General features: G+C 43.6%; 1 protein-coding gene across 1 annotated transcript; it reads left to right on the top strand.

The window, feature by feature from the left end:
- Window positions 1-1,848: 1,848 nt before the first annotated feature.
- Window positions 1,849-10,548, top strand: trpv1 (transient receptor potential cation channel, subfamily V, member 1). Its single transcript, XM_079171744.1, has 14 exons — window positions 1,849-1,982; window positions 2,075-2,227; window positions 2,328-2,465; window positions 3,582-3,892; window positions 4,116-4,292; window positions 4,369-4,524; window positions 4,617-4,712; window positions 4,821-4,891; window positions 5,812-5,977; window positions 6,063-6,129; window positions 6,221-6,552; window positions 6,645-6,766; window positions 7,608-7,729; window positions 7,851-10,548. Exons 1-14 carry the CDS (start codon window positions 1,958-1,960, stop codon window positions 7,925-7,927), a joined length of 2,013 nt encoding a protein of 670 aa, XP_079027870.1. The 5' UTR covers window positions 1,849-1,957; the 3' UTR covers window positions 7,928-10,548.
- The last annotated feature ends 119 nt before the right edge of the window (window positions 10,549-10,667 follow it).

Here is a 10,667-nt window from a genome sequence, read left to right on the forward strand (position 1 = left end):
TTTATCTCCCATCTTGCTTCTTCCTACTGTCTCTCTACTGTCCAGTACATGAGCATCTGAGGACAGAAAGCCTCTTCTCTGAAGGACTCTCCATTGTGTGTTTTGATCACATTTTTAATCAAGAAGACAATCTGGAGCAGGAAGACTTACTTGTGGTGAGTCAACTGATGTGTTATGGTTTTGTTTACCCGTTTTGAATCATTAGATTGCTTCTGGTCCTGAAGGACATTGACAAACATGTCGAGCATCAGAGGAATCCTCTTAGTCTGAACATATTTTTGTTCACTCTCATAGCAAGCTATTGTGACTAGTTTTCATGTATTTTGTACATTTTGAACAAACCGCCACGCTTACATTAAAAAATAATTAAAATGCAGTGCACTGCTTTGTTTTTCCTGGTTGTTTTATGAGATTTAATAAGGATATGGGAAATGATGTTAGTGGTTTCATCGATTGTGTGTATTCATATTTGTTAATGATTGTATGTCTGTAGCATGGCGTGGAAGAAGCTGCTTCGGCACACACAACTGAACAACAAAGAGGTTATAAAATACAGTCTGGTCAATGACAACAAATGTTTAATTCATTCAGATGTGCTACTAAATAATTGTTAAAAAATACATTTGTGTTTCATTGGATATTGGACATGCAGTACATACTTCTGCATTTTTCCATCCTTTGTGTCTTGCTGCGCTACACATCCCTCTGAATCTTATGATCACAGTGTCTTACGGGGGTTTGTACTGCGTCACTAATTCCCCATTTCGTGACTGGAAAGGGGAACAAGACACCACCAAAGATTAGGTTCCCATTGTCCTCAACGTGATTCTTTAGATCAAAATAGCATTTTTTTATTGTGGTCAGCTGAACTCTGAAGCAATCTTTTCATGTCATTCACATTCTGTGTCTGTATAAACCTTACTGCTTGTGATTTGATTATTCGGCAAAGAAGTGGCTACCAGATCAAGTTCTGCGTGCACTGCTGCCATGGAAATCTGTTTCTAAATACACTCCTTTGTTAGTCACTGGGGCTGACACATCACATGTCTGGAAATATGTCTGTGAGGTGATCCCTTGTGGCAAAGATGTCTCAGACCCGGCTGATACAAACACATAGTAACTCATGTTAAAGCACCAACGCAACACATTTGTGGCCCACTAGAACAAAGCAAAGAGTATGTGTGACCCATTGACACAGTTGTGTGCCGTTCAGTCAAAGTGAAAAACACGTTGTAGAAATTTGTATTTTTTTGCCTTACCTCGCTTGGATGGCTCCTAACCCTCAAATTGGAACCCACTGGTCTACAGGAAGTAACGTTTCATACTTCTTCACATGTGTACCTCTAGTAATCAAATTCACTTCACTGGATCTGTTGGTTGTTGTCTGAATGACGCGCACTTGTTTCTGTGCGTCTATGCAGACCACTGGAGCAAGAGGCCAAGATGGAGAAGTCAGAGATGTTTGGCTTCTCTCTGGAGGCAGACGACCGGACGGAGGAGGAGAAAGCGCAGCAGAAAGCGGCAAAGAAGGGCGGTGTGGCTTCTGCCCCGGGTCTGGGCAAGCAGTCGCCCAAGGCCCCCATGGACACTGATTACCTTGAGGAAATGGAGACGACCAGGCCTCAAATCAGATTCAATCTCAACTTTGACAAGTGAGCCTCACCATGCAAACATAATGTGATCTCAGCCTTTCTTTAATGCTCATTATGAGTGCTGTGCATTATCAAGCCCCATGGTGTGGATTAATGTGGCGTGTGAGGCGGCTTGACCTCTTGACCCGCGTGAATCCTTTTGCAACCGTGTTGTCTGTGAAATTAATTTTGTCTATAGAGGGATTCGAGGCACGGACCAGAACAAGAGAGACAGCAAGACGTTGACCATCGAAAGGTTGTTTGAAGCGGTGGCCAGCGGGGATGTCAGAAAGCTGGAAAACCTCCATCAGTACCTGCGGCAGAACATGAAGAAGCTCTCCGACACCCTGTGTGAGTGCGAGACCCCGTAATGCAACAGATGCGCCAAACAGTGAGCTGTAGACTTGTGTGTCATCTCCCAGAATGTGTGGTTACACCTGCAGATCAGTCCCATGGTAAAACCGCCCTGATGAAGGCTCTGCTGCACCTCAAGGACGGCAAGAACGAGATGGTGGAGCTCTTAATTGACATTTCAGAGGAGACGGGCGACCTTAAGGAGTTTGTGAATGCAGCCTACACCAACAACTACTACAAAGGTAAACTGTGTACGAAGCAGAATTACTGAGAGAATAAACTTTTGCGACATTATCACATTTGTTTTTAATATGGACTGTGGTTGATGTGTGATTCTGGCAGGCCAGACAGCTCTCCACATTGCCATTGAGAGGAGAAGTATTTCCTATGTGAAGCTGCTGGTCAGTAAAGGAGCAGATGTCTATGCCAAAGCCTGCGGGGTATTCTTCCAGCCACACGATGGCCCCAACTTCTACTTTGGTGAGTCCATGCTGCTGCAGGGAGGAGCGCCCTTCTTTGGGAGCCTCACACAAAGATCATCAAGATTCACATTTCACCGCTTCTGTTTTGTTTTTTTGTATTTTCACAGCATCTCGTGACAATGAGAAACATACAGCAATACATTTTGTATTATTTCTAAGTTGGTAATGTTCTTAATTTCCTTTAAATTATTACATTTTACTTTAAAGGTGCTCAATACGGAATTCAGAGCATATCTGTTGGCCCCACACGGGTCTCAACATAGCAGTGAAAAGCTAACGGTGCTAACGGTGCTAACGGCACTGACAACAGCAACAGTACTGAAATAGCTCACAGTTGGCATTACGCTCCACTATATCTTTGCATGCAACTTGCTCTTTGTTGCTATAATAATGCTCCTTTAATTAGCACCTTTAATGTTAATTCAAAACAAAGAAGGACGACAGTACAGCAGTATTGAATTAGCATTGTCAGGGTCACATTTAGCATTTTAACTTTTAGCGTGTGTCTTGTTGAAATAGAAATTTCAACAAGATATGAAATGTTTAAATTGGGGTGAATCTTAATTACGTCTGGAATACTTAATGCTTTAACTCTTTTAGTTATTTATTGTTAAAGGAAGTTTACCACCTCAGTAATCTTATTCATTATTGAAGTTATTTGTTGGAGGGTTTTGGAGTTTTTATCCCCTTAAGTCTAGGGGGATATTAAAAACCTAGGGGAGGGTCTTGCTTTTTTAAAACGTGAAAAATAAGATTCAGCCGCCCTACCCGCCATAATCATTTTTGTACATTCCCTAAGTTGAATACTGGACCATGATTGGCTTCAGAATTAGTCACAAAATCATGCATGAACATGTCAAAAACATAAACTTTCCCCCTTCAACTGATGAATGTAGTCTTTAGTGTGAAACTCACATACATCATTTTGCACTGTGTCCGAGTGGAGTAACAATAAGCAAAACAAATGAGTGGAGGGAGGACGGTCTGGCATCAGTCTGATGTACTTTGATGGATTAGATGTAGACACAAGTTACACATTCAGACAGAGATACATTTAAATCAGTATATTTTTAAAAAGCTGTTGCTTAATTGAGTCTCTCTGTGTTGTCCTCAGGTGAGCTGCCTCTGTCTCTGGCAGCCTGCACCAACCAGCCCACCGTGGTGGACTTCCTCATGGAGAACGAGTACCAACGAGCGGACGCTAAGGTGACGGACTCTCACGGCAACACGGTGCTGCACGCCCTGGTGATGGTGGCTGCCAACTCCAAGGATAACGACAAGGATAACACAGAGTTCATTACCCAAATGTACGACCGCATTCTCAAGACCACCGCCCAACTGCACCCAAAGCTGAAGCTGGAGCACATCGAGAACCACAATGGGCTGACGCCTCTCAAAATGGCTGCCAAGACTGGCAAGATCGGGGTAAACACTATAGGGCAGTCACTTCAGACACAGTAGAATAGGAATGTACTATAGGCCCCCAGCTCCTGTGACAACCCAATTAGTACTGTTTTTGCTGGGAGCTTCTGGATTGGGGTCACAGACAAGTCTACAATTCCAGTCTCACTGTTGTACTACTTGGATTAATGTGATTGAACAGTCTCAGACATGATTGTGCTCTAAATTTCCTTTCGTTTGTCTGCAGCTTTTTGCACACATCCTGAAACGGGAATTCCACGAGTGTCACACTAAGCATCTATCCCGTAAGTTCACCGAGTGGGTTTACGGCCCCGTCCACAGCTCCCTTTACGACCTGGCCACGGTGGACTCGTTGGAGGACAACTCAGTCATGGAGATACTGGTCTACGGCAGTGACATTCCCGTGAGTCCCAGCATTATGAGCCCGGTCGGGGCAGCTGCTGTCGTTATTCTGTGCTCAAACATCTGTCTCCCTTCAGAACCGCCACGAGATGCTCCAGATGGAGCCTCTGAGCCACCTGCTGGAGGAGAAGTGGAAGAGGTTTGCAGGTCGGATGTTTTTTCTCAACTTCCTGGTCTACCTCCTGTACCTGATCATCTTCACTCTTGTCGCCTACAATAAGAAATCTGAAGAGGTGAGCTGGCTGCAAACTGTGTGATTGATCTGTGTAGCCATCCCAGACCGACCTCTGCTGAAGTTGCTTTTTGTTTCTTCTGTGTCCCACAGCTGCCGTATCGCCTCAAACACACCATAATGGGTTACCTGTATGTTTCAGGCCAGCTACTGATAGCGGTGGCAAACTGCTATTTCTTTCTCATAGCGGTATGTTTGTGTTTTAAATAAAAATATCCAGTGGCTCATATCACCAGGTTGTGGCAGCTGTGTTCCACTAATGTGATTAATCCCCCAAAAAATTATCTAAATTCCTAGATCTTAGACTTGAAGAGGAAACGGCCGAAGCTGCAGACGTTGCTGATTGATGGATATTATGAGATTCTTTTGTAAGTATATAGTAAAGCTTATCTCCCAGACGTGGTTTGAAATAAAGGTACCGAGTGAAGTTCTTGGAATCATCCTTGACTGGCAGCATCTTCTAGTTGACAGATCGCATCATTTCTACCATAGTGGTTAGTGATAGTAACAGACGCAGCATTTGCATGGGTACATAGTTATTGTTTCTTTAACTATATACCCATGCAATGTCTGTTGTGGTGCTTGTCACTCACTTTTAGCTTTGTCTTAATGATGTGGGTTTTGCCACAATACTGACACACCAACAGTGTCCTTCCAGATACTAATTATTCTACAATCAACTGAAACCCCTTGACTACACACATTTGATTACCATTTAATTAACTATGTGGCTTCTAAAACCACCTGGCTGCACCAGTGACCATTTAAAGGAGGAGTCAGCGATTCTGGAGAAAGACTGTTAGACACATGAACTCAACACTCAGACAAATATCCCCCTCCCCTTCTCTTTATACATCCATGGCCTGTCCCCTGTCGCTGATTGGCTGCAATAGTGTCGTGCCCTGTTGTTCCCATTTACAGAGCAGGGGCTGTGCATGAACACCAGATTTTTTAATGTACAAATAGCGTACCGCAAGCAAGTGTATTGGATTAGAATTACTGACTGCACCTTTTAAGTGTGTCCTATTAAAGGGGGTGGATATTTCTAAGAAAAACAATGTAAAAATAAAACATTAAACATCCTGAATACTTTTTTACAGGCACTGTATAATGTAAAAGTACTCCATGCGTAATCACCAAATAAGTCGTGGGATTTCTTGCATGGCACAGACTGGTGACATGTAACAGTTTTGGATGATCTGGGATGGATTATACAGGACACATTTGCATTGTTAGGATGTATAATCACAGAGCTGCAGGTTCACAGTGGCTTCTCTGCTGTTGATAGTTTTGTGCAGGGCGTCCTCTTCCTGGTCACGGCCGGGCTGTATCTGTTCGGGAAGAAGGAGTACCTCGCGTTCCTGGTGCTGTGTCTTGCTCTCAGCTGGGTGAACGTGCTCTACTTCTCCAGGGGCGACAGACACATGGGCATCTACAGCATCATGATCCAGAAGGTAGTCCACACAGGTCACACTGCAGCAAGGTGAACATCGCATTGAACGATTCCCTGAAGCCCTTTGTCTCTTTTCGTCTTTGTAGATGATCCTCAGTGACATCCTGCGCTTCCTTCTCGTCTACATCGTCTTCCTCTTTGGATTCTCAGCAGGTAGTGTTTAGGCAGTGACCTCATTTAGGATCCAACATGCCATGAATGGAGGATGCACTGTATGTAATCTGTTTCCTATGTCCCGACACAGCGGTGGTCACCCTGCTCATAGAGCCTGTTGTGAAAAACACCACTGTAATTCCGCCGAAGGGGCGTCTCTATGGTCCCATTGATCCTGGTGAGGAGTGTGTCAAACCCACCTTCACAAGCATCTCCTACACCACGCTGCAGCTCTTCAAGTTCACCATCGGCATGGGCGACATGGAGTTCACCCAGAACCACGAGAACACAGAGGTCTTTTACATGCTCCTCATCGGCTACATCATCCTTACCTACATCCTGCTGCTGAACATGCTCATCGCCCTCATGAACCGCACTGTGGAGAAGACCACAGAGGAGAGCAGCAGCATCTGGAAGCTACAGGTGAGGCGTCCAGCGGGGGCTCCGTTGTGGTCGAGGGGAATGTGCCTGTTCACAGCAGATGTGGTCTGATGGCGTGCTGTGACCGTTTTCAGAGGGCTATCACGATCTTGGAAATGGAGAGAAGGCTGTTTTGCTGTCTGAGGAAGAGGTTCCGCTGCGGAGTGGAGATGAACCTTCGCACCGCTCTTGGAGATGACCTTCGCCGGTGTTTCAGGTTGGCTTCTTTCAGTTCAGCGACAGTACAATCGGTGACTGGTGCGTTTGCGAGGGGCTTCATCAGAAGCTGCATGTGAACCACCTGGATGACATGACACGCACAGACCTCCTTGCCCAATCACAGACTAGGAACCAAAGTTGCTATCGCTGTGTTGAAATAATTTTGTGGTAATGTGATTATATTTTGGGAACATACACCGCTAAAACACTGGATGAATTGTAATAACTCGATCCATCACTTTGGTTTATGACATAATACCTGCAAAACTAATGGCATTCCCATCAGCCTCAGCTGCACTTTGTTTTCACTGCCAATTAGCCAATGTTAACATGCTAAGCTAAGATGCTGAAAACTGTAAATATTGCACAATATGGACAGGTGTTGTAAATTAGCATTTTGCTACAAACACTTAACACAGTGCATCTGGGCTTTGTGCATAAATGTATGTTACAATTCTAATGCTACTGTGATGTCCATATCAAATAAAGAGAAATTGAATCTACATATTCACAGTGACAATGTGAGCATGCTAAATGCTAACTTCAAGCATATAGAGGAACTAGTTGGTTTCTGTGGGCAAATATAAAGTGAAGCCAGCATGTGCCATCTGCTGTGTGCCATGTGCACCGTGTTAGCTGACAGGTAATTAAAGGCCACAGGATACACACATAATAATACAGGTTTAGGCTTGAAGATACAACAATAGATGCAGCTGTGTGAGGGGGGATCGATTGACGCGGAGCACACTGTGTTCTTCACTAATTTGCCTTCTCTGGCAGCTGATTGATGCATCAGCCCGCAGACAGTAATTGGAGCATGTGTCCTCTTGTCGTCTCAGAGTGGAGGAAGTCAACTGGAACAAATGGAACATCAACCTGGGCAAAATCAATGAGGATCCCGGGTGCTGGGATCGCGCCCAACACCCTGCCTCAGACAACCCGCCGATCAGAGTGAACAGAGGTGCGGCATCATGAACCCAAACGTTCTTCGATTGAATCATGTTTTTGGTGCTTTTTTTTTTGTTCTCTGTGAGAGCAAAGTAGTCCACACACCGTGTAAACATTTCCTCCTTCGTCCACAGGGAGGAGCTGGAGAAGCTGGCGGACGCCGACAACTCAGTCCACAGAGATGCGTCCTCTGTACACCTCACCGGTCTGAAGAGACGACGCGGAGCTTCACTCTGTCCGCTCGGCCTGGCTGACCCGAGCATCGGGGCATTCAAACCTAAAGACATTATTCAGTTTCCCAATAAATGTAACAGTCAAATGTTTGACCTGCCTTTGTGACTGGCGGATACTCCCAAGTCGGCTTTATTTTACATTTTTCTTCCTCTGACTGGCAAAACCTAATCAAAATCTGCATCAAGAGCAGCTTAATTGCTAAATGTCGAACATTTGCAACACATTAAACGTGTAATCCAAACGGCTTCTCTGCACATGCCGCTTCTCCCACCGCATGAACAGGATGCACGTCCTCTCCGCACAAAGGCCAGAACCTGCCTGGCACCTCTGACATCTCTCAAAATCCTTCATGGAGTAATACTGATTACGAAGGTGCTGATCCTGCCCTCCCGCCGCGTGCCCTTTATACAAGTCCCATTTTCATCACAGCCAGACAAGCTAAATCTACTGCAGCCAGATAGTCCTGTGGATTGCACAGCTTGCTTTGTCTACCCTACTTCCCTTTTCCATTTGGCAGAGTCAGGCTCTGATAAATGGCATGAAAGCACCGCAATTGGTGCAACAATCGCCACCTTCAGCTCTAGCTGTCTCGGTTACAAATTACATGTGGTTTAAAAGGCGGGCCTTTTGGACCCGCTGTAAGGCTGATTATGCAAGACACAAATCTGTGACTAGTAACCTAGCCGAACTGTCAGACAGCATGAGCTCATGCAGAATGAAGGGGGCAGGAGAAAAAAAGAGCACACCTGTTGTCGGCGTCAGTTTAAATCAGTGTTGCAGATAATCCACACAAACGGGTCAGACTCATTTCAAAGCATAAATTAGAACTTTATTTTATTATTACAATATTACAAAAAGAGTAGCACAACTCTCACGCTCTTGCCTCTTATCTGTCGTACAGAATGACACAAAAGAAAGGCTTGTGGACCTTCTTCCATTTCACAGCAATAGTACAAGAAACAAAGGAAATGAAAATTAAATAACAAGCAAATCAAGTATTATAAATAGTCACAACTGCAAACTGAAGCTTTGAAACTGGGAGGGGGGGGAAAGAAGTTAAAGCTCAGTAACTACACATTGCTAAAATATATAATTACAAAATATTACTCCTTTTCTTGCTTTCCATTATAAAGAATCCCTAAGGAATTGCTCTGTCTATTCAACAAAACCTCAATAAAATAAAAAATAAAATAAAGAGAAACCAAAATAATAATAATTGCTGTTTCTGTCTACTCACCATCCGCTTTCTCCTTATTTGGGGTTTTCATTAAAACCATGCTCTTTTTCAAGGGAAGTCCAAGGACCAAACACTTAAGGCTTTTTAAGGGCTGTTAGGGAGTTAGGTGAACAAAACATGAGCGCCATTGTGTTTATACACATGCGCACTATCTCTCTCTCTCTCTCTCTCTCATATACACACACACACACACACACACACACACACACACACACACACACATACACACCGTTAAATCTACCCACTTCAGCAGGCAACACTCACACACAATCGTGAACGTTTAAAGTTACGAGTAGGTAAGCCAGTGTACAATAAAATAAACAATGCATTTGCTGTTTCACTTTAAACTTAAAAGTCAGTTTTGTTTACCTCCAAGTGATCTTGCAAGTGATCAATTTGGTCTTTTCAAGCAGACTTCACATCAGAATCAGTAGCAACTACACATAACTTAAATTCACTTAGGTTCCTGCTGTCGGGATCAAAACTCTGTCGAGGCTCGTTGTTCCATTCGTCATCATTTCTTCGACCCCGGAGTTTTGTCCTCGTAACCCACCTTTCCCCCTCAATAACTGCAAAACAAATCATCTCAACATTCAAGTAATACATTTGTCATGGTTACAAAAAAAACGATCGGAAAAAGGAAACAAACACAAAATGGCACATCTTCATAACAGTGTGTCCTCGTTAACATGACTTTGGCCATTTTAAAGTCAGAGTTGATCTTTCGTGACTTTTTCTGCGCAAATCATTTCACAAGCTTTTTGCCAAACCTTCCTGGCATTGACAAAAAGGTTTGTTTGTTTTTTTAAAACACCTGAATTCATTGCAGCATTTTCAGCAGGACAGAGCATCGCCTTTACAACATACTTGCTCCCTGCTGGATCATGACTATGTACAAAACAACCTGATTACATGCTTCCTTGACTGACAGAGAGGAATCACTCTTGAATAAGTCCTATGATACAAATAAATAATTACATTTCAAAAGAATAAAACCATGTGCACACCGCAAGCTTTTCTAACAGTACTCTGTAGTCTCCAGTGTCTGGTGGCTTTGCACTGAGATAGGATTATTACTCTCTTCTGTCCCCAAATGACTGTTTAATCTTGAAGTTACTATGAGGTTGGAGAGTTAACACCAAAATGAAAATCCAAAAACTAGTCTGAGCCAAAAATTCCTGACATGACCCTGTAAAAAAAAAAAGAAAAACCCCATCCATCAGTAGATGTTGTTGGGATCTATCTGCTTTTTCTCTTTCTTACATGCATAAGAAAAGGTTACGGATAGATCTGAAGTAGGAATAACACAGGATCTGTTTGGATCCAGGCACACAGATAGAGGAAGGAGGGAATGACACACACAGTACAGATGTGTATACACACGCACATGAAAAAGTTCCCTAAAGTGCTCGGTAAAAGCACTCATTAACAAAATAAAAGTAGCAATTGATCACTTGCAAGATTTAAAAAAAGAACCAAA

This window comes from Pholis gunnellus (assembly GCF_910591455.1).
Source record: "Pholis gunnellus genome assembly, chromosome: 13".
Taxonomy (NCBI): domain Eukaryota; kingdom Metazoa; phylum Chordata; class Actinopteri; order Perciformes; family Pholidae; genus Pholis; species Pholis gunnellus.

What these genes read in the sequence shown, in the direction of transcription:
- trpv1 (XM_079171744.1), top strand. Translation starts at nt 1,958, where the DNA reads ATGAAGAAGCTCTCCGACACCCTGT. An exon ending in GCAGCATCTGGAAGCTACAG is followed by an intron (nt 6,553 to 6,644) that starts GTGAGGCGTCCA and finishes GACCGTTTTCAG; the next exon opens with AGGGCTATCACGATCTTGGA. An exon ending in GACCTTCGCCGGTGTTTCAG is followed by an intron (nt 6,767 to 7,607) that starts GTTGGCTTCTTT and finishes TTGTCGTCTCAG; the next exon opens with AGTGGAGGAAGTCAACTGGA.